This window comes from Rhinoderma darwinii, chromosome 12 (genome assembly GCF_050947455.1).
Source record: "Rhinoderma darwinii isolate aRhiDar2 chromosome 12, aRhiDar2.hap1, whole genome shotgun sequence".
Lineage (NCBI taxonomy): Eukaryota > Metazoa > Chordata > Amphibia > Anura > Rhinodermatidae > Rhinoderma > Rhinoderma darwinii.
This window is the reverse complement of record NC_134698.1, coordinates 14,815,527-14,840,556: the sequence shown is the minus strand read 5'-3', so window position 1 is coordinate 14,840,556 and position 25,030 is coordinate 14,815,527. Positions and strand designations below refer to the sequence as shown.

Below are 25,030 nucleotides of genomic sequence, written 5' to 3'. Positions count from 1 at the left end.
CAGACCATGGAGATGGGATATGCGTAGATGAACGAGTACTTAGGTAAAAACTTACTGTAAACCTAAACATGTATAAACATCGCGTACACAGATCAGTACAACTCCTCCACCTGCAATACGATCATAACAAGCAGAAACTAGAACTACATTATTTTTAGACAGGTTTGTGATTTCCGCCTTGGGTTGCAGACAGCTGCATGAGATTTACTAGAAAGCTGCTGCAAGTGTCAGGCTAAAAAAAAAGGAAGCGTCGGTATATGTTTTCAAATATACATGACCATTTAAGTCGATACATGACCATTTAAGTCGATTTTAAAAACTCTCGTACGATAACAACTTACCCGAAAACGGTTTTGTTTTAGGTTATTCTATTAAGGCTTCGGTCACACCACTTCAGGACTTTAGATGCCATGATTAAATAATGGGTCCCAAAAACACATGCAGACCCCAAATAATAATACAGACCCCAAACTTTAGACCTCAAAAGGGAAATGGAAGCTCTTGTTCCTTATCTTGCCATGTTGAATACTGGCTGCCCACGGTTCTCCTGTCCTTGGCTCCAGCTTGATGAGAGGGAGTGAATGGGTGACATGGCAGGCAGGCAGGCGCAGCACTGGAGAAGTACGAGGATGGCTGCACCTTCATTGCCCGCCACACATGCGGCGCCACACCTCTTCTCATAGAAACCAGAGATAACTGTCTCTTACGTATAAATACGCGTGAGTTTGATTTCAAAGTGTGCCACCACATTTTTGGAGTCGGTAAATATTGTAGAGGCGTTATTGTAATAGAAATAAAATAAGTAATAATGAAGAGGGTATAATACTGGTGCTCGAGCCATAGGAGGCACATGGCACTTGCCACCTAAACAGTGAGACCCGCCTAAGATTAAGAAGCACCGATCTAGAGAAGCACTACTAAAATATCGTAAAGAAAAAAAAAAAAAAAAAAGATGTACTCCATAGCAGCCTGTTGCTATAGTGCAATAAGGACTGTTCAGGAGGACAACTAAGGCTTCATTCACATCTGCATCGGGACATGGGTTCTTTGGGGCCTTTCCGTCAGGGGAACCCATGAACGGAATCCAAACTGAAACAAACGGAAATCATAGGTTTCCGTTTGCATCAATGGTGACGGATCCTGTGCAAATGGTTTTGGTTTGTCACCGTTGTGTAAGGGTTCCGTCGTTTTGACGGAATGAATAGCACAGTCGGCTACGGTATGGCTTCCCGTTAAAGCAACGGAAACCTTACACAACGGTGACAAACGGAAACCATTTGCACCGGATCCGTCACCATTGAAATAAATGGTGATGCAAACGGAAACCTATGGTTTCCGTTTGGATTCCATTCATGGGTTCCCTTGACGGAAAGATCCGACGGAACCCATGAACGGAGTCCCAACGCAGATGTAAACAAAGCCTTATCTGGTAACATAGTCTTCACATTGAGGAACCTACACTAAACTATTAGGAAACTGCATAGAAAGCAATTCCCCAATATTGGAATAGCTTATTTTGCATGCAGAAGTTTACAGCAAACCGGGGAATTAAGATTAGAAGACTGTTAGAAGACCGGGAAAAACAGACTACAGGCTGTCCTAAAACGTAGGGGCCAGAGAAGATCTCGACTTTCCAATGGTGTACGCTCCTCCCAGGAAATCCCCAAATATTCACAGGAGAAGTGTTATTTATGCAATTTCTGAATATACTACTTTACGTTATCCAAATTACAGCGGTGTCCAACTCTTGGGGTTCTTCGGCTGTTGCACAACGACAATTTAAGGCATGCTGGGAGTTGTAGTTTAGCAACAGCTGGAGAGCTACCGATAAGGTACCACAACGCGTTTCAGTCAGCTCTTCAAAAGCATCCAATTTATTACGTTAACGAACGCTCTGTACTCTACTTAGTCATGGCTGCCGCGCGTTCTTCACTCTTCGTAGTCTTACAGAATTGCTTTGGAAATAGGTTCCAGAGATTACACCGGAGAGATTCTGTCTGAATTTTCTCCCTGGATACTATTTCCGCAGGTGGATTAAGAGATGGAATAGACGTTGGTATTTTTATTTGATCTTTTAATCAGAGGTATCCGATGGTTACATGACGCCATTTTATATAGATTTTTTTCTTAGATGCATCTCCTCTACCAAACATGTAATTTTTTTTTTTCTATTTTGCCTTCGGTTGTCAGATTTACTTTGTATCTTAAAATGTATTTCTAGTAATCTATCTATTCTTAAATCGAAGAGCTGTGCAGTTATCGCTAATGCATTATAGTTAAATACCAGACGTTGAAACTTATAGGTCCCTTTACAATTTGCTCATCGCCCCCATTACATAAAGCAGAGTGTGAAGATGCGCACATACATAATGGTCCCTCCAGCCCTAGCAGATACTTACAGAATTTATCACCATCAGGACCCCTCCGCAACCAACTTGTCTACATGGGACCATGGCTGGGCAATGAATGGAAAAATAATTGAAATTCAACGCAATTATTCGACATCATCTTGCGAATTTCGGTTTTATCAATTATTTTCTCCTGGTTTAAACTGTATCTGAATTTTCAGGACGCAGATACAGTCCAAATGGTAGAGCAGAGAGCCGTAAGGTCACTGCCTCTCGTCCAGCAATACATAGTGAATGGTAGAGCAGGAACTTCGATACTGTTTCGATACCGTTGTTTCATGTATTTCGATACTAAGCTGTGCGGCCGCACAGCTCAGAATTGTAACCCATGAATGTATGAGAGCGGGGCTGCGACTGTGTGATACAGTCATTGCCGCACTCCTGAGTCCTGACAAGTGCGCGCCGTCAGGATGGTGATGCGGCCGGTGCTGCACTAATGAGCGGCGGCACTGAAGACAGAACATGGCGGCCGCACTGCAAAACACCCCCATGTTCTGTTCTCAGTGCCTGCGCTCATTAGTGCAGCGCCGGCCACATCTCCTCATGCTGACCGCGCGCGCACTTATGCCAGGAGCGGAGCAATCGCTGTATTACACAGCTGCAGCCCCGCTCTATAATGGCGGAGATGAGAGAAACCGCTCATCTCTGCCGCTATTCCCCTGAATGCTGCGATCAAAGCTGACTGCAGCATTCAGGGGAAAGTGAGGAGGGGGGATGCCCCTGGATCTCGTCACAGGAAATTCCCTGTTATGGGAGCATTATACTATGTAGAGGCAGCTATGGGGGCATTATAGTGTGTGGAGGCAGTCATAGGGGCATTATAATGTGTGCAGCAGCTATAGGGGCATTATAATATGCAGAGGCACCTATTGGGCATTGTACTGTATGGGGAGCACTATGGGGCATTATACTGTGTGGGGCAGTGTCAGGGGGTACATTATATACAGTAGTATACAGCAGGCTCAGGGGATAAATATTAAATAAATGGTGTAGCATGCAAATAGGGGTGTGTGGTATGCATAAAGGGGTGTGGTCTAAATAATCGTTATCGAGGTTACATGTTCAATTAATCGTGATTTTGTTTTACGTCATAATTCCCCAGCCCTCAAAAGTTCCTGCATGCCGTAGTGACACATAATTTCACCAATCTGTGCCAAAGATTCTGTGAACTCCTACTCACCGCCGTGGATTTAGAGGATACTTAGGAGCACATAAGTTTGGCGTTGCTGACCTTCTCAAGAGGAATATTTCCCTCCCAATGATGGTCTATTTCTGTCGGAAACAGAACAGAAGTGACAACGCATACCTCACACTTAGGCTCCATTCACATCACATTATTGCCCTACATTTATCATGTACGTCAGAAAAATTTCCAGACGTATACGATAAATGTGTTTATAGCGCTCCACGATGCCGTCAAAGACCAAAAGAGTGTCCTTTGTTCTGCGTCAGGCTGGTATACGTCGTTATACCTTTTTTTCGAAGCATGAAATACCATAGTAGAAGCTATTCCATCCTGAGGGATCCCATAAAAAACAAACAAAAAGAACCCGCACACCGCACGGTATACTTTTTTTTAACATGGGAGTCTATGGGTGATGGATGCCACTGTATGCCATCCGTCACAGGTATACATTAAACATATACCTCGGGGAGCTCCCAAAATCTCTGACCACATATGGATAGTGATTTCAGGGGCTTCTCCAGTGCCGGAATCCAGAGCATTCGTGACTCTCTCGCTGGGGACTCCAGCTCTGCAAAGCTCTCGACGTCGCTGTTCATATATGGACAGTAACGTCAGGAGGAGTGGCAGAGTCCCTGTGCAGAGCGCTAGTTGATGGTCTGCCCGGGGACTCCAGGCTCTTAGTGTCACTGCCCATATGTGGACTGTATGCCATCCAGTGGGATACGTTTTGGCGTTTCATTGGAGTTATACGGTCGGGAGTCTTCCAGACATACACTACCGTTCAAAAGTTTAGGGTCACTTAGAAATTTCCTTATTTTTGCAAGAAAAGCACAGTTTTTTTCAATGAAGATAACATGAAATGAATCAGAAATACACTCTATACATTGTTAATGTGCTAAATGACTATTCTAGCTGCAAACGTCTGGTTTTTAATGCAATATCTACATAGGTGTATAGAGGCCCATTTCCAGCAACCATCACTCCAGTGTTCTAATGGTACATTGTGTTTGCTAACTGTGTTAGAAGGCTAAAGGATGATTAGAAAACACTTGAAAACCCTTGTGCAATTATGTTAGCACCGCTGTAAACAGTTTTGCTGTTTAAAGGAGCTATAAAACTGACCTTCCTTTGAGCTAGTTGAGAATCTGGAGCATTACATTTGTGGGTTCGATTAAACTCTCAAAATGGCTAGAAAAAGAGAAATTTCATGTGAAACTCGACAGTCTATTCTTGTTCTTAGAAATGAAGGCTATTCCATGCGAGAAATTGCCAAGAAACTGAAGATTTCCTACAACGGTGTGTACTACTCCCTTCAGAGGACAGCACAAACAGGCTCTAACCAGAGTAGAAAGAGAAGTGGGAGGCCCCGCTGCACAACTGAGCAACAAGACAAGTACATTAGAGTCTCTAGTTTGAGAAATAGACGCCTCACAGGTCCTCAACTGGCAGCTTCATTAAATAGTACCCGCAAAACGCCAGTGTCAACGTCTACAGTGAAGAGGCGACTCCGGGATGCTGGCCTTCAGGGCAGAGTGGCAAAGAAAAACCCATATCTGAGACTGGCTAATAAAAGGAAAAGATTAATATGGGCAAAAGCTCAGACATTGGACAGAGGAAGATTGGAAAAAAGTGTTATGGACAGACGAATCGAAGTTTGAGGTGTTTGGATCACACAGAAGAACATTTGTGAGACGCAGAACAACTGAAAAGATGCTGGAAGAGTGCCTGACGCCATCTGTCAAGCATGGTGGAGGTAATGTGATGGTCTGGGGTTGCTTTGGTGCTGGTAAAGTGGGAGATTTGTACAAGGTAAAAGGGATTTTGAATAAGGAAGGCTATAACTCCATTTTGCAACGCCATGCCATACCCTGTGGACAGCGCTTGATTGGAGCCAATTTCATCCTACAACAGGACAATGACGCAAAGCACACCTCCAAATTATGCAAGAACTATTTAGGGAAGAAGCAGACAGCTGGTATTCTATCTGTAATGGAGTGGCCAGCGCAGTCACCAGATCTCAAACCCATAGAGCTGTTGTGGGAGCAGCTTGACCGTATGGTACGCAAGAAGTGCCCATCATGCCAATCCAACTTGTGGGAGGGGCTTCTGGCTGCAATGCTGTAATTGCTGCAAATGGAGCATTCTTTGACGAAAGCAAAGTCTGAAGGAGAAAATTATTATTTCAAATAAAAATCATTATTTCTAACCTTGTCAATGTCTTGAGTTTTCATGGAAAACACAAAATTGTCTGGGTGACCCCAAACTTTTGAACGGTAGTGTATACCTCTAAAGGAAGGCCAAAACGTGATGTGAAAAGGGCCTTAATGGGGTTGTCTCAAGGAGTGGTGGATGTCAAAGAAGAGGGATCCCCAAATTGTAACTTGTAAATGCATTACTTTACTTATCCTGTGCTGTTCTTGAGTTACAACCCTTATTATATCCCAGAGCTGCATTCACAGTTCTGCAGGTCGTCATTGAAAACAGAGGACAAGATTGTTGTTAAACACACCCTAACAACATAGCTGAGCTCCTATAATGAAGTCAGAGAGTTAGTTCTCACAACATCAGATTACCGTACAGTGTAATAAAACTAGACTTCCCAGAATTCAAAATCAAATTTTATGAAGACGAGACAGCAAGGAATGCTGGGAAATTTTAGCCCTGAAGCTTGCAGAATTGTGAATACAGCTCTTGATTGAAATACAGGGTGTAACTCAAGACTAGTACAACATAGGCAATGTAATGCATTAACAAAGTTACACATCAGATTATGTAGTACCATTATATTTGTAAACTGTTAAAAGGTGGACATACCCTTTAAGTGACTCCGATATTTTAAAGCTATTCTGGAATTGTGCGGGCACTGAGCGTTTCCGTCTCTGACCTCCCATTGACATCAATGGGAGGCAGAGAAAGAGGTTTTCTCAAAGTTTTTTGCCCTCGGCGATCAATGGCGTGCAGGCAGGTCAAAATCTTCCATTTTTCTCACTGCAAAAAAACCTCTGTGTGAACAGGGCCTTAGGGAATTTCCTGAGTTAATAGAGAGGGGGGGGGCTCTATTTAGGATCCTCATCTCTTAACTAGAGTGCAAAGCAATTACAAAGAGTGTCGTCTCTCGCTTCGGAGGACCTGTCCTGTATTACACAGGCAACACATTGATATGAATGGGCACTGTGTAATGATTAATTTCCCCTGTGGTGGCGCTGCAGGGAAATTGAAGACTTACTGCCAGGTTTCCCCACAGATCACTGCTGATCGCTAGGGGTCTCAGCAGGGCATCATTTTGTGAAAACCATATTGTCAAGGGACCATCCTAACCAGTAGGGATCTAAAGTGGAGAACCCCTTTAAGAATTATGATTTTGTTGAAATCAATTCTGCTCAGTTAGAGAAATATATGATTATATCTGAAACCGAGATCTTATTTGCTTCCAAAACATGTAGACAACTGTCCTAAATAGCGCTCTTAGCCCAATAGACTGTCACAAAAACACGACTCAAAAAGAATAACCCAGACGGCCGGCCCCGATGTACAAGGTGGTAAGTGCCGAAATATTAAAGAAGAATATCTTATTGATTTGCAATTCAGAAAAAAAAAACATGGTAACAAGACATCTCAACCGTCTCTGGATAAAAGGACCGTTCTCGCGTCCCGCTATTAGATGAAGCTGCGTTATCGATCAGAAAACCTGACATACGAGGATCTCTCTCTGAAGGGATTATATATGTGTCTGCTATTACCGAGCAATATCAAGACTCCGGCAGACCATGGACGCAGCCAGCGGAATTATAACTACACTTCTAGGAAGAACCGACCAATCAGAACAACACCTTGGACGTAAAAAATACAAATTAAAAAAAAAATAATGTAAAAATATAAATATTGTTTGATCCTCAACAGGAGGAAGATGGCAAAGTTTCCCCAAATAAAATCAATCCTAAAATAAGAAGGCCCTTTGTAATATATTTTGCACCGTTTTAAGTTCTCTGAATATAGCCCGCAGTTTAAAGCATGACGGTTACCATTTTAGTTGTCATAGAGATCATCCGGGGTTATGTATAGGATTTCTCAAGGGGGTATTCACACGTGCCGATTTTGCAGCATTTTTTTTTTTTGATAGAAAAATAAAATATCACAAAACTTGTACTTGTGAATATGTGGTAAGGGCTCGAGCATGTGGCAGAGCCCAGAGCCTATATGGAAAAGACTGGAGACTTACAGCACCTTAGTACGGAGCCTTAAAAGGCTCATTCGCATTCGATAGAGGCATGCAAAAGGTACAGGCCTCCAAAACGGAGCCGTAATACATCTGTGTGCAAGAGCCCGTGTGTTCAAACGCTAAAGATACTGCAACACAGACAAGTACTAATAGCAAAGTAATGGGGGATTTACATAACTCCGTACACACACACACACTAAACCGAATTCAGCGCAATTAAAATCAACATCATCTTACAAATGTCGGTCTTATGAATTATTTATTCCCGGTTTCATAATAATAAAAAAAAAATATATATATATACACACACACACACACACACACACGTAAACGTATACACACACACATATATATATATACACAAACACACACACACATATATACACATACATATACACACATATACACATACACACACACACGTAAACGTATACACACACACACATATTATATACACACACACACACACACACACATGTATATATACACACACACACACACACTTGAGGATAGTGACATAACCCATTCGCCTCAATGTACAGACGACTAAGCAGCGCGCACATTATCTCTATACCACAAGCAGCGCCGTATCCAGGCAATGACCCATTTTATTTCAGTGGACATATTGCACATGACTCAGTGAATTTTGCTTTGGGCAACTACACATGTAAAATCGATGGTGTGGAATCTTCAACTGTTTCGGTTTTTATTTTATGGAGTAAATGTTTGGAAAAAAATAGGGCCTCATTCGCAGATTTGGCAGAAAGAATAGCGCTGCATGCAGGACTGTCCTTTCTATCAAAACTACGGAGACCACGGCGGAGCAAGACAGACTCCATTGTAAGTTAATGGAGTCAGGCGCTGACGGTATGGGTCTACGACACACCCAACGCGGTGTCTACGTTTCAGTTCTAAACAGAAAAGCAGGATGCAGATGTGAACAGAGCCTTAGCACTAGAAGAATGAGCTTCTAATCGACACAGTGAATAGGACCCTTTATGAGAAAACAAGCCGTGTATAAAAGTAACTGCCCCCCGTAAATGGAGATATGTCATTAGGACGACCTCTTTCCATGTATCCGGTTGGGGCTAGAAGGGTTATTCATATCTTTCATGGCATATCCACAGTATATACACCATAGATGTTTAATAAATGCGGGTCCCACCTCTGGAACCTGAACCGGTCTCTGGATCGGGGCCCCCCTGCCGTATCTTCTGCCACTGTCGCTGGGCTACAACCACTTATTTTTACGAGGTGGCTGTCTTTTCCCAGAAACAGCCTAGTGCGTTTTGTTACGTTAATTATGAAACTCCCTCATTACCAAAATGTTTTTGTTTTTTCCATAGGTTCTAGACCCCCGTTGTACGCAATGCCAAATCCAATGGCTTATGAAGAGGACTGTCCAGGACAGTACCCACACGGTGCCAGGAGTCATAAACGACACATAATAATAATGGCAACTGTGTGATTGCCCGGTAGCCTTACAGCGCTGGGAATCCTGGGTTCGAATTTGATCAATGAGTTTGTATGTTCTCCCCGTGTTGCCATGGGTTTCCTCCGGTACTCCGGATTCCTCCCACCCTCCAAAAACATACTGACGGGTCAATGTGTGATTCAGAGGGACCGATGCGAGTGATGACAATCTCTGTACAGCGCTGTGGAATATGTTGCCGCTATATAAATGAATAAAATAATAAAGTCCCCTGTCCCTCTAGTGTAAGGGCTCGTCCACACGTAGAATTGGGGACGGAAAATACACAGCAGAATACAGTAGCAGCAAAGTGGATGAGATCTAAGAAATCCACAAGCTGCGTAAAACTTCAGAGCAGAAATTGACCTGCGGTGCGTAGTTTTCGATGCCAATTCCTGCTGCGGAAAGTGGACTGAATTGCTGCGTTTTTCAGAGGAGATGTCACCACATCCAAACATTGTGAAAGATGCAGCAAAACCTGCACCATTTTCCGCAGTCAAAAATGCAGGAAATTGCCGCAGCGGAAAGTCTGCTACTTGCAACGGAATTGCTGCAGAAATTTTCTGCAGCAATTCTGTCAGGGTATGTGCACACGTAGTGTTTTCAGCCGTTTTTCGGTCCGTAAACGTCCCGAAAAACGGCTAAAAAAAAAATCGGAAGCAGAACGCCTACAAACATCTGTCCATTGATTTCAATGGGAAATACGGCATTCTGTTTCGACGGGGCGTTTTTTTAAGCGGCCGTTTCCCAAAACGGCCGCGTAAAATAACGGCCGCGAAAAAGAAGTGCATGTCACTTCTTGAGACGTTTTTGGAGACGTTTTTCATTGACTCTATAGAAAAACAGCTCCAAAAACTGCCGTAAAAAACGTAGCGAAAATCGTGAATAGCTTAAAAAAACGTCTGAAAATCAGGAGCGGTTTTCCCTTCAAAACCGATCCGTATTTGCAGACGTTTTTGATTTTGTGTGTGCACGTACCCTTACACGTGGACAAGCCCTTTTTACACGATGTCCACAGTCGGAGAAAACTTTTTGGGTCGACACTAGTGCAAAACGCATTATGATAACCACACAATACAACATGGTCCCGTTTAAAAAGGGACACTAAAGTTATCTCCATAAGCTGCGCAGTTGGATGTACTCTATGGTTCCAATATCAGTCATTCCAGGTTCGGGAGAGGCTGACTGTAGCGTTCTTTTTTTGCATAACGGATAGGAAGTGCCAAAAAAACATCTGCCCCATGATTACTACTTTATCTCACATGCCCGCTGCTAAGTATGTGCGAGTGACATCATCAGCATCAATGCCGCACTATTATAAGCTGCCGACTTTAGGTTGAGTGGCCTAATACAAGAGATCCCAGAATGTGTCTAGTCGAAGGGCTGAATTATCCTGATGAATTGATGAATTATCCTGATGAATTGCTCTGCTTCTTGTACGGCCTGCTCCTATAACACTTTATGCAAATATTATTATACTACAGTCATCTCTCGGACAAGTGACACCGCTCATACTGTCCTTCTAGCTGGAACATGAAAAATAACAATACACGTTCTGTGTAAGGCCTTCTATGTGGGCTCCTAGGCATGCATTGGGTCCCCCTCTGTACACTTTGTTCATCTATATTATTGCACGATATGCTGTTGCCTGAACTCGATCTATCGGAACCAATGTTTGATTTATGATATATCCATACATTTTAAGATGTCCAAATATGCTCTCATCCATAATGTTTCTGCTATTCTGTAATGTAGTAAATGTGTATATTTTCTAATTGTTAATAGCGCTCCTGTATACATACCGCTTTTTATTCTTGGATATGGGCAATTGCGGTTGCCTTGCCCTATTCCAAGATGGATGCGGTGGTCTGTGGTTGTTGTGCGCATGCGCGGGGCGGGGGGCCGTTCATCACGTAGTTCACGGCGCAACATGGACTTGGGCTCTGTGCAGCTGCGCACTGCTCACTTCCGGACGCCGTGTACTGCGTGATTGAGGTGCCGCCTCTCATCGTGCAGGCGCCAGCTGAACATCCTATGGACAAGTAAGTGAGGTACACCGTTCAGCTGTGTACCCCTTATTTAAACCCTCTGATCACACTCTTTCAGCACCCCCTGACGAAGCCAGGTGCGAAACGCGCGTTGGGGTGTTTTGACAGTGTTGTGGCAGTGGAATGGCGCATGGTGGGTCTTTTGGTATGCGTATCTTGAGGTCTCAATGAGTTTTTTCTCTATGACTGTTACTTTACAATTTTTGTGGCCATTCTATAGGCCGTTGTTATGGTGATTTTTATCAGTATACATACTTTATAGTCGATGATATTGTTATACTACCATTGTTTGCCCTGCCTCACATTCAACACTGTCTATTTTCTGTGTACTGTTGTACATTGTTTTTATGGGGGGTAATTTTTAAAGTGTCTTGATTAACTGTGCTGTCTGTCTTTAATAAAGTCATTTTGTATTTTTTCTAAGATACGTTTGATCTTGTCTCATTATAGCATATGGGGATAACTTTTTCGTATTCTATATAAAAAGTCGCTTTGTAAATATATTACTTTCCTTATTTTGTACTGACCCTGTGTTAGAGCCGGTGTTTGAGCTCAGAGCTACATTCAAAATTCGGCTGGTTGGTATTAGAAACAGTCAACAAGCTTGTCGACAGACACAACCCCAACAGTTTAACTGAGCTCCCATAGTGCAGTGGGACAGTTAGCTTGTTAGGGCATATGGACATCATACAGGATGGTCTCTAGCTCTGGAGCCACTCTGCTAGCCAGGGCTCTAGCGGACATACAGTGGCGGATGCTCATATGGGCAGTTTGGGCAGCCGCCCAGGGCCCAAGACTACCAGGGGGCCCATGGCTGCCCGAACCACACATGCAGGGCTGCTGCCGGTCTCATTCTCGTGGTAGTTGGTCCCACCTGCCGATAAAGAGTTGGGGCGAGAGGTGTTAAGGGGGTGTCCATTGCAGGGGCGAGCTGGACCAGGGGGTGCATCACTCTCCCACTGTGTAAGGGGCCGCACAGCACATCGGCTGGAGAGAGCAGACTGTCAGAGATTGTGATAGGCAGGTGCTGGAGTCTTCCTGACAGTCTGCTCCTCTGTGCTGCTGTGCACTGTCCTGCCTGTCTACACCTCCAGCAGCTGCTTGATAACGACAAGACTGCAACTAGGAGGTGAAGGACCTGTAGTGACATCAGAGTCACATGATTAAGGTCCTATAGGCTGTACCCAAGCACCGCAAAGGAAGAGGCTCTGGTAAGTGTGGTGTGTGTATATAGCAAACATAATGTAAGTCTATATAGTGTGTGGTGTGTGTATATAGTGTAAGTATATATAGTATGTGTTTATAATGTACATAATGTATAGTGCGTATATAGTGTGTGGTGTGTGTGTATAGTGTTTAGAGTGTGTATAATGTACACGGATGTAATTTCTGAGCACTGAGACCCCCACCGATCGCTAAAACAAAGTGGAAGAAGCGCTCAGGTGAGTGATGTGCCCCCTTGTTTCGGATTTTGTCTTTCCTCTGATAGCCGAGCAAGCGGTGTAACGGGCTCAATAGAAAGCCTATGTGTCCGTACACTGCTCCGAGGAAAGACTATCAGAAATTAAGTGGAACAGTGCTCTGCCACTTTGTTTTAGCAATCGATGGGGTCTCAGTGCTCGGACCCCCACCTATCAAAACTTCTGACATAACACTAGGAAACGCTAAAAGTTTTTAAAAAAGTTGAGTTACCCCTTGGGGAATTAATTGATTGGTCTGAGTTAGTGTATGGGCCTGGGGTCTTAATTTGCTTAGGGGTGTGGTCTTGGGTATAAAACAATTTAGGGTGTTTAGTTTCTGAATTTTTATGTTGCTATAGATGCTGAAATCTGCTGCATAATCGAGGTGCAAAGATTTCTCATCAGGAAACTTCAGTCATCAGGAGAAGTCGCCATAACGGCCTGTGTCAGATGGAGAAGAGAAGAAAAGAGAACGACTCCCATCAGAGAAGACATCACTTGTGAGTCACAGGTTTTATAGGGGATCTGTCCCCTCTCCTGACATGTCTGTAATAGGAAATCCTTGTATTCTATAAAAAGTCTTTGTGTACCCAGAACTAATAGACAAATGCGTGTTACCATTCCCATTTTCATGAGGATGTGTCCCTGCACAGTGTGATACGGTCAGCGATGGTTAGAGACTGTCAGTATGTAGGGACAAAGCCCTTGACAAATGAATCGTAACCTCCATATTGTAAGTAGATTTAGCAGTAATGCATATTTATTTATATTTAGTGGCATTATTGTTCGCAGTGTGCGGTCGCCATTTTCCTGTGTGCTAAGTGATTCGTAACACTCATTTGTTAATGCTCGCACAGAAAGGTGGTGTATATTATAGACACATCGTGGCACGTCTGTTCTGTACTGAACAAAATGATACAGTATGGAACAGCAGTTCTATGGGGAAGCAGGAACTCCTAGTATAGTGCCACACCGCCCTGTAGATAGCACCCCCCCTGTAGATAGCACCACTGTACTTCCCACTAGGAGCAGAATCCCTGGCCAGAGCGTTGCCAACGCTCTGGCCGGGGATTGCGCTCCTAGAGGGAGTCCTTGATGTCTCTGTCCATATATGGTTTCAACTGTGTTTTTATTGAACATTTTTCAAAAATATACATATAACTTAGAGCAGCATGAAGGGCCATGCAATTCACATAGTAAGACAGTAACTTTCAATAGACAGACAAAACATCTGGGAAAAAACACAGGGGTTTAAGGGGGTGAGGGGGGGGGGATAGTCGGAGCTCCACCTACCACCTAATCTTGAGTTCCCTGTATCCAATACTTGTCCCACGGGTCCCACACCACTTTGAACCTGTCCAGTTCATTGTCAATAGAGGCCGTCATATGCTCCATTGTACGTATTTCCCTAATTCTAGTTACTAAGTCGATGTGGGAGGGAGGGGTTGTCTGTCTCCATTTCCACGCTATCAACGTCTTAGCGGCTGTGAGAAAGTGTCGAAAGAGTCGAGCTGGTGATTTCCCCAAAGACCTAGGGGGAACATTTAGGAGGTAATGAAGAGGGTCTAAGGGAATATCCTGCTGCAACACCGCCAATGCCAAGTTCTTAACTTCCAACCAATACGGTTGTACCAGTGAACAGCTCCAGAAAATATGGAACAGATCACCTCTCTGACCTCTACATCGCCAGCAATCCGACGGAATACCCGGATTGAAGCTATGCAAAAAGGCAGGGGTATGGTACCAAAACATAAGGATTTTATATTGGTTTTCCTTATATGCAGTGCAGATGGAGGTTTTAGCTGCTTGCGACCAAATAATCTGCCACAATGAGAGCGGGATGGATTTATTCAGTAAGGCCTCCCACTTCAACATGTATCTATGCCCAGGCGGAGGGGAACCCTCCGGGGATAGCAATAATGCATAAATGGCTGAGATAAGCCCCCTAGTGGTGGTAGCATACCGACATAACCTTTCGAAGCTTGTAGGTGCAGTAACCCGCGTGGATCTAAAAGTTTGCTGCATGTAATGTCTAACCTGAAGATAGTGAAAGAACGCAGCGGAGGGAATATTATGATGTTTTTGAAAGTATGAAAACGGGTGAAGCTCTTGCGTGTGGGGATCAACCATATCAGCCAGGTGAAATACCTCAATTCCCGTCCACAATCGGACTATTCGGGAGGTAGTGCCCCCCGGAATAGTGGGAGTGTAGAGTACCGAAGTCAAGGGCGGGCAACCCGATGCCAAATGGAAGCGGTTTTTACAGGTTTCCCACACCTCCCTTTGAAATCTCATGGGACCCAATAAAGATGCAGTCGGCATTACCAGTGGGTCACCCCATAACAGGGAATTTGGGTGGACCGGGGCCATCCATAGCTTCTCTATTTCGGTCCATTTATTGTACGCCCTTAAAGACACCCAGCTGGGTATGCGACGGAGGTGTGCCGCCCAGTAGTACTTCACCACATCAGGGACCGATAGCCCACCCGCAGATCGACCCGATAATAAAACTGATTTCGGAATTCGATGTCTGCCGGAATGCCATATGAACCTGAGGATAGAAGACTGCATGGCCCGCAATTCCTTCATAGGTACTGCTACCGGCAAAGTCTCAAAGTAGTACAGTAATTTAGGGAGCAAGGTCATTTTGACCGCTGCTATGCGCCCAAAAAATGACATGGGAAGAGGATCCCACCTGGCCATTAGCTGACGTAGCTCTACAAACAGAGAGGGGAAATTAGCCTTGTAAACCGACGTATAGGAGGGAGTGAGTTGAACTCCTAAATAAGTCAGGGAGGTTTCCTTCCAGTTGTAGGTGTAGTTGTGTTTGAGTAGCTGGAGCTCCTGGTGTGGGACATTAAGAGGGAGCGCTTCCGTTTTAGATGTATTAGTTTTATATCCTGACAGCCTCCCATACCTACGGAGAACTGTAGTAAGGTTAGGGAGGGAGGTATGAGGTTTAGTGATAGTCAAGAGGACGTCATCTGCAAACAGGGAAACCTTAAACTCTTTATCTTGTATCTGGACCCCCGCTATATCCCTGGATTTCCGTATTTGAGCTGCTAAAGGTTCTATGCATAGCACAAATAAAAGTGGGGATAGGGGACACCCCTGACGTGTACCATTCCAGATTTGAAACGGAGGGGAGGTGGAGTGTGGGAGTTTAATTGCCGCTGTCGGTTTGGAGTAGAGACCACGCAGTGCTGTCAAATAAGGGCCCGAAATCCCAAATGAATTTAGAGTTTCGAACATAAATGGCCATCCCAAGCGGTCAAACGCCTTCTCTGCATCTAGACTAAGAAGGATCGCCGATTCCTTTTGCTTTTGGAGGGCATCAATGAGGTCAAGGGCCCTTCGTGTGTTGTCTCCTCCTTGCCTAAGAGGCACAAAGCCCACTTGGTCTTTGTGAATCAAAGAAGGGAGCCAAACATTGAGTCTATTAGCTAGAAGACGGGTGAAAATTTTTAGATCCGAATTCAGAAGGGCTATGGGTCTGTAATTGGAGCACTCTGCGTGGTCTCTACCCGGTTTAGGGATCAGCGTGATATGAGAATGCAGGAATGTTTGAGGGATGGGAGAACCCTGTAGGAATTCATTAAATAACGAAGCCATCCGTGGAACCAAGATCTCTGCAAAGGTCTTATAATACCCATATGTAAAGCCATCTGGTCCAGGGGCCTTACCACTAGGGAGGTCCTTCAATATATCAAACAATTCCTCCGCAGAGATCGGGGCATTCAGGGATGAAAGCTCCTCATCTTTCAGTTTAGGGAGAGCACAGGAAGAGAGATATGCTTGCAGCGTTTCCCTCCGACGAGCCGGATCAGGTGGTAAGGTATTTGGCAGGTGGTATAAGGATTTATAATAGTCATGAAAAAGTGTGGCTATCGTGTCTGGGTGATGCTGGAGTATGCCCGCCTTATCCCGAACCGCCTGTGGAGTACGAACAGTCGCCTGATCCCGCAATAGTCTGGCCAGAAGCGAGTGCGCCTTATTACCTTTGTCGTAATATTTCCTTTTTGTGTATAGTAATGACTTTTCTACCCCCTTCATAGCTAAGTCCTTGAGTTGTGCTCTAGCCTCTATCAATTTCCGTAGTGTCGGGACCGCCGGTTTAATCCCCATTTCTCTCTCCAACTTAGTAATTGTCCGATGGAGAGCCACCCGCTTGGCCCGAGAGTCTCTTTTCAATCTAGATCCCATTACTATGCATTGCCCTCTCATCACCGCCTTATGCGCCTCCCAAAGAGTGGATACTGAAGGAACCGATCCCTCATTAAGTGCATAAAATTCCCGCATATGTCCGGCCAGGCTGTCCCTAAGAGAAGGGGACTTAATCAAAGTTTCGTTTAAGCGCCAATGACATACTCTCGTATTTGGTTTCCCTATCTGTAGGGACACAGAAACTGGTGCGTGATCTGACCAAGAGATGGGGTCTATATTCGCCCCCTGGAGCGCACGGAGGGCAGGGACATTACCAAAAAAGTAATCTAAGCGTGTATGAGTGCTGTGCGTATGGGAGAAGAAGGTATAGGACCTATCACCTGGGTGATCCACTCGCCACAAATCATAGAGCTGGTGCTCTCTAATTAGTTGCCTAAAACGTGTAGAAAGTCCTGTAAGGGTGGGCGTCGGAGTAGCGTGTGTAAGAGAGACCCTATCCATGGACGTGGAGAACGGGACATTAAAATCTCCTCCCACCAGCCATGCCCCCCTAGGAAGCTTCTGGAGTTTAGAAAGGAGTCTACGTAGGAATGGAATCTGTGCGGTATTAGGAGAGTAAACGTTACATAAAACAATGGGCTGTCCAAGCAAAGTCCCCTCTATTATAACATATCTGCCTTTCGGATCTAGATGTGAGGTGTGAACTTGTATGGGGCAGGAAGCTGCTATCAAAATGGCCACCCCCTCCCTTTTGCGACCTGACGAGGCAGAGTACACAGCAGGATACGCCCCTCGGGCAAATTGGAAAGTTCCGGATGAATCTAAGTGTGTTTCCTGCAGAAAAGCAACTTCCGCTCCAAGCGATTTCAACTCCCTGAGAAGCAAGCGTCTCTTCACATTGGAGTTGAGACCCTTGACATTAAGTGTGACAAATTTAACCATGGTCAAAGATGTATGAAAGAGCAAAGAAGGATGTGGAAAGTGCGGATGTATACAGCTCACAGTTATGTCGGGGCCAGTCCCATGTCGGTTTCAAAGCAAGCAGTGTTCTACGGCGTCCTTCTACCTTGGAGGTTCTTGGAGGATTCACTGTCGTCTCAAGTGTTATTTCGGATGAAAGTAGGAGGGGAGGGAAAGACACTGGGGTAAAGACGTACCAGGGAGACAATACACATATCTGCAGTGAGAACAAAGAGAAATGCATGAGATCAATGAATTTCAAACACACTCAGAAAATACTACCAGGGAGAATTCTATACCCTGGGGCGGGTGATATTAAAGCAAAAGAAAACTGGTAATACAATATTACCCTTTGCAACTCTCTCTAAAAACAGAGGGAGAACTGCAAAACAAATTACCCCTATCAAAAAAGGAGGTCGGGTCTCAACAGTCGAGGAACCTAGTACAAAAGTACGTATAAATACGTACAGGCCGAGAAAAAACAAAAAGGGGGTGAAAGAGCCAAGTGTATCCCGGGCAATCGCGCCCTGCCACAATTTACGTTAACGAATTAAAGAGAAGCAACATAAAATCAGAAATATAATCCTAAATGCATTTTTAGCCTAGGATAGTGCAACTGGCGAAGGGAGCAGCTGGTATGGGTGACCAGGCTCCTTCACATATATTACGGAGGTGCCGTGTATCTGCGCAGCGTCCATCAATTCAAATCAGGTCTTGGTGAACTTCGGTTAGACTGTCGTCTTGGAGAGGTCCTCCGCTTATTTCGGACCGACTGCCAGACTGGAGGTGGAGACGAAGGCGGCAAAGGAGTCTCCCAATTCTGCATCTTGGGCGTTGGTATACCAAGGGAGTCACAGAAATGAGGCAAATCCCCTGGGTACCTCAGGGTTGCAGAAACACCATCTCTTCGGGCTGTAAGGGAGAACGGAAACCCCCATCGATAAATAATATTGTGGTCCCGTAGGGCTGCGAGAAGCGGACGAAGCAGACGTCTTTTCTGTAACGTAATCCAGGAGAGATCCGGGAATAACTGAATCGGCACACCGGCATACTCCAGGTCTTTACGCTGACGGGCTTTAAGCATAATGTCCTCCTTAGTGCGGAAATCCTGGACACAGCAGATGATATCTCTGGGCTGAGATGTAATGGATTTTGGTTTCAGTGCTCTATGCGCTCTGTCAAGCGGTATCCGATTAGACGGGGGTGCACCCAAAAGGTCGTTAAAGATAGTCTCTAACACGATGGGAAGATCTTCAGACCCCGAGGGCTCCGGTATGCCCCTTATCCTTATATTATGACGGCGACCTCTGTTATCCAAATCCTCTAGATGCAGTTGCATATCTCTAATGGACGCCAGCTGGGAGGACACTGAAGACTGTATCACAGAGACATGGCGCCTAGTGGCATCGTGGTCATCTTCTAGAGCCTCCACCCTCGTAGCAATCTGCTGTATATGCTGCGACACCCCCGCCAATTCTGAACGAAAAGCTGCCTTCACTTCTTGTATCATACTCTTAAAGTCCTCTTTAGTGGGCAACTGTGAGAAACATTCCCTCCACATAGGGGGCACATCTGAAGGAAGTGAGGCTGAATCCTCCAGGTCAGAATCTGAGGCATATACCGGGGCCTGGGCATAGGGGGTCAAAGATGGTGTATCCCCCAGATCGTCTCTCCTCCCCGGCTGCTGGATCGTGGGCCGTTGAGGTTTAGGTGCAGGCCAAATCTGTAGGGCCATTTGTGCTGAGGGCTGTGACATTGGTGGTTCAAGCAGGTGTACTGGGGCCTCTAACTGAGCTGATGCTCCTCGTGGCCTGGCCTCCATTGCTCCTGGGATAGGGGACCCCCTTCCCTGCTGTTCACAGGACGAGGTGGAGGACAGCTTAGGGGAGCTGGGAGGGTGAACTTTAGCCATCCGGCTATTCAGCTTACCCTGTACGTGGGGCACTGTCTCCTCTCCCTGCTCGGACATCTCCCCTTCCTTCTGACACGAGGCTGTCCAAGATGGCTGCGGCTGAGGGAGCGGCGTGGCTTGTCGCCGAAGAAAGTAGCCGTCGATCGTTGGTGGAGCGGCGGCGACCTGGTGCTGTGCTGCAGGGGTGAGTCTAGACCCTTGGGGTCTTTTTTTCTCCATATGAGGCACCTTTCCCCGCTGTAGGCTGCTGGATCTGCGTGGCAGGGCGCGGAGCTCTCAGTTTATGCGACCGGCGCCATCGACTGCTGGCCACGCCCCCCTCTGTCCATATATGGACGGTATCGTCAGGGGCTCCTTCTAAGAGCAGAAGCCCCGGCCAGAGCGTCGGCAACCTCTGGCCGGGGATTCCGCTCCAAGAGGAGCACCTATCGTCACTGTCTATAAATGGACAGTGACTTCAGTGGCTCCCTCTAGAAGCGGGGTCCCCGGCCAGAGGATAGCATGATCTCTGGTCGGGGACTCCTGTCTTGGGAAAGCCCTTGACGTCACTGTCCATATATGGACAGTGACGTCAGGGGCTACTCCTGGAGCGGAATACCCGGCCAGAGCGTGGCCAACGCTCTGGCAGGGGATTCTGCTCTTAGTGGGAGCCTTTGACATCACTGTCCATATATGGACAGAGATGTCAGGGACTCAATCTAGAAGTGGAATCCAAGGCTAGAGCGTTGGCCACGTCTGGCCGGGGATTCTGCTCCTAGAGGGAGCTACGGTGGTGCTATCTACATGGGCACTATATGAGGGGCACTATCTACAGTGGGCACTGTCTACAGGGGCATTGCTGAACTATAAGGGAGTTGGGACAAAAAAAAAAAACTGAAAAATGAAATCCATCCATGCCAAATGGATGCCAAATGGATGTAAACGGCCATTAAAAAAGGACAGACGGACTCGAAATGGATGAAATTTGGAGAGACACTGTTGCAAAATGGCCATGAAAAACTGACCGTTGATGTCTTGTGATCGTAACCTAAATGACTGATGCGAGGGGTCCCGTTCACATGTACCGTGGTCGGGCTGGGAAATCCGGCTGACATACGGACAGTTTTTCACAGCCCAATCACGGTCAAGTGAATTCGGCCTTAATGTCATTTACGTGGGGCCGGTATTGCGCTGCTCAGACTTCAGACACTATGATGTAATCTCTCCCCAAAGTGCCCGCTCGGCGCTATCTGCCTGGCCCTGCTGCAATGTCGGAGATTGGCTGAGGTGGTGACGAGCAGAGAGGGATGTTAGTGCATGCATCATTGATTATAGATCCTGGTAACCTGTTGCCTGCCGGGGAACACGGAAGTTGTAATCAATTAGATAGACATTTTTCCAATTTTATTTCTGATTTTAAAAAAAGTATTTGCAGAGGTTAAAAGTTGTGAAGTTCCGTACATTTATGATAGCAATATATGTTAAAAAGTTATTTATATAAAGAAAATAATTATGTTATCTCTTGGTATTTTTATTAATTTAACAGTAATAAGGGAAATAGAGATTCAAATTGAAATTTTTTGGCAAAAATCGCCCAGCCCCAGCTAGTACATACAGTATAGTCTATATAGTGAAGTAACTTTGTATACACATAGCATTACTAATCTGTAGTCACAGCCTGTAGCCAGAGCTGCATTCACAATTCTGCTTCTTTCTATTAGTAACAGTCAACCCCGCAAAGAGAACCGCCATGTTGAATGCAGCAGTCATCGTATTGACCGCTTTCAGAATAGCATCACCAATCCCATACCCCGATCTACACCATGCCCGCTGCTAGCGATTCCCAGAACAAGATTCTGAATTGGTCCTGCTCGCTCAGCTGATTAACCCCTTCCCAACCGCACACTGTCTTGACGGCGGGCAGCATAGGTCCAGAATCTAAAGCATGTCTTTTGGCGTCGCTGAATAAAAAAGGTAATAAGCGCTAACTAACAACTGCTACTAACACCTCTTTTTCTTAGAGCAGCCTGCCGAATACAGCTGGGATCGGAGGAAACTCTAACCCCAGCTGTTTCAACCTTTGATCGTCACGCTCCTGGACATCGGCATGATCAAGAGGGTCTTCCCTCTTCGATCGCACCACCGGCAACCCAGTGATGTGATCAGGGACTTGTAGAACTTCCTACAGTCAGACCTGAGGACCTAGAAAGGACGCCAGGCCTGTCTACTCAGTGATATATACCTCTCACAATACACTAGAACCAGATTAAGTACTTCACCAAGCAAAGTGTATACAATGCATAAGTTCATTTTTGTAAAAGTCAGTTCTTATAATTTTTCACACAGAACCACTCCATGGTTAATATCGAACAGACTATACTATTCACCTAGAAGATTGGCACTAATGGGTCTTCGGTCTACCTCAGTGCCTTTCGAGCAACGCAAACCTTATACACTTGTATTGGAGGTGTCCTAAACTGTGGCGCTACCGGGTAACGATATGAACGAGATTAACCGTATATGTGGGTTAAAAATCGTATGGATTTCCAATTGTTTTTTCTTGGTTATACAAGGTTCGTGGCAATGACAAAATAAGTTGTTAATGATAGCCAGAGCGGTGTTAACGCGATATTAGAGGTCTCCGCAAATCCCTCCCATTCTCTGTTGGGAAAATCGGGTATCTGGTAATACAGGGTTTGAAAAGAATATCAATCCAAGAACCAACTGGTTAAATTTAATCAAATATGGGATAAATGGATTTCCGCTCACGTATCGGAGATGGGCACGGGCGCCTCGATGGGGATAGAAGTTATAAAATTAAGCACATTGATTGGAGGCTTATTTTTTCTTCTCTTCTTTTCCTCTTGCAGCCTACTAGGAGTAGGAATGGGTCTGCTTTTATTTTGTTGAAATTTATAACTTATGTGTAACATAACTTATATGCGTGTTATATAATTTTTGTTTCTCTAAAAATGTAAAAAAAAAAAAAAAAAAAACATTTTTTTTTTATCAGCATACAGAAGCTAACACAATATAAGTATAAACTGAAAAGTTACTAAAAAGTTATTACTTCATGCCATAAAAAAAATATATAATAATAATATAATGTCCAAAAAATAATTTAGCATAAAATATTTTTTTGCCCATATATTACATACAGACGAAAAACCTATAGGTATTAGGTATCTACACGACCGTAATAAACGGAAGAATTAATTTAACAGGTTATTTAGCGTGAAATGTTAACGGTATAAAAAAAAAGAAGCAAACAAAAAAGACAATGCCGAAAATCACTTTTTTCTATATAAATGACACATAAAATGTATTTATACCCTCAAACTGCACAGAAAAAAAATAAAAACTTTTCCCGCAAAAATCAAGGCCTCTTAGCCATTTCAATGAAAAAATAAAAAGATATGGCAAAAACAAAAAAATGTAGTTGGCCATTAACGCCTTTCCAGGCCTGATCATTAAGGGGTTAAAGGTTCGAGAGAAGATAAAAATGTTTTGTTTTTTTTCCCAGAAACTGCATCACTCTTAGGCTATGTTCACACGGAGTATTTTGGGGGAGGAATATCTGCCTCAAAATTCCATTTGGAACTTTGAGGCAGATATTCCTCTCCCTGCACGCTGATTAACGTGGCAATTATCGCGCCGTTTTTCGCCCGCGGCCACTGAGCGCCGCGGGCATAAAACAGCGAGAAATACGCTTTCTCCTGCCTCCCATTGAAGTCAATGGGAGGTCGGAGGCGGAAGCGCCCGAAGATAGGGCATGTCGCTTCTTTTTCCCGCGAGGCGGTTTTACTGCTCGCGGGAAAAAGACGCCGACGCCTCCCATTGAAATCAATGGGAGGCGTTCTCGGGCCGTTTCTGCCGAGTTTTGCGACACGGTTTCCGCGTCAAAAAACTCGGCAAAATACCCCGTGTGAACATAGCCTTAAATGTGTACTGTGGCTGGTACTTAAATGGGGCTGAGCTGCAATACCAGACACAACCTATGGACAAGAGTGGTGCGGTTTTAAATACGATTAATGACTACTATTTCGAACTTCCCTGGCATATAGGATTTCTAGCCCTCCATACTCATTTATACATGAGATGTGTTGTCTCTACACATAGATCTTACAATGTGGAGAATTATTAAAGCAAAAAAATTAAAATACCAATAGCATAGTTTGAATGACATCATCGGACTCTCTAGAACGGCACGTGGTATGGGGACAATAAACCGTCACAATACACTTCAAAAATTCAGCCTAACTTGGAGTGGAGAAAAGATTGCATCCCAGATCTAGCCTGTATATAAAGGCCCATTTTTTACAAAAACACCCGGCATTATGAGTACATGCATATGTCACAATACCACGACATCGAGAGAGTGGGGGGGGGGGGGGTCGAAACTTTGCGTAAAAGAAAATAGGCAAGTACGTTTCTCGCTCAAATTCAAGGTCCTTTTCCGAAGGACGTCAACCTGTATATTAATAATCTGAAAAAATCCAGCCGGTCACCCCAAGAAGACATCGCTCGTGACCAGTGATACCATCGAAACGAAATACTGACAAGAATAGCGTAAAGTCGTAAAGCCAAGTATCTCTTACCGGAGGGATTCTGCCATTCTCCTCAAGTCTTCATTCTGCTGCTTTAATCGTTCAAGTTTGGCCAATATCTTAGACAGTTCTCGACTGGAATGATCCGGATTGTCATTATCTCTCACCAAATGTCCACCAATGTAAAAGAGTAATGTCCCCCAGGCAAAGAGAATGAGCATTATCCACCGCCAGGATCCCGTCCATGGCCGCATCTTCAGCTTCTGCCCGCAAAGTGCCGTCTCATGAAAGAAACATTGTATTCCCAAAGTCTTGGTCATCCAAAGATCACCAGACGCTCAGCACGAACGCCATGGTCAGGGTTCCTGGTCGTCCAACCAATCTAAAAAGTATAGATCACAGCGCTGCTACAATTCGGCTCGGAAATCGAAATCATCATAAATCTCACCTATAAAAGGGTTAAAAACATTTCAACTTTGAGTTTTCCCGAAATCTTGGTGAATTTCAGAATAAGGCAGGTTATAAAAGTACAATAGGTGCGAGTCTGACTTCTGGGACCCCCACCACGACTGAAAACGAGAGGATACAAGTCACCACACACACTTTCGGGCCAGCTCTCCAGCAGATAAACGGGGATTTAAGCCCCTCTTTCTTAGTAGCGATGGGGCCGCTTTGG

The 25,030-nt window shown here is 44.9% G+C and overlaps 1 protein-coding gene across 1 annotated transcript in view; it reads right to left on the bottom strand.

The window, feature by feature from the left end:
• The window catches only part of FUT8 (fucosyltransferase 8), a 158,361-nt gene that overhangs the window by 68,764 nt on the left and 64,567 nt on the right, over positions 1 to 25,030 (bottom strand). The window contains exon 3 of the mRNA XM_075844904.1: positions 24,406 to 24,802. Within this exon, the coding sequence (XP_075701019.1) occupies positions 24,406 to 24,674 (269 nt within the window). The 5' untranslated portion in view covers positions 24,675 to 24,802. The remainder of the gene's footprint in view (positions 1 to 24,405; positions 24,803 to 25,030) is intronic.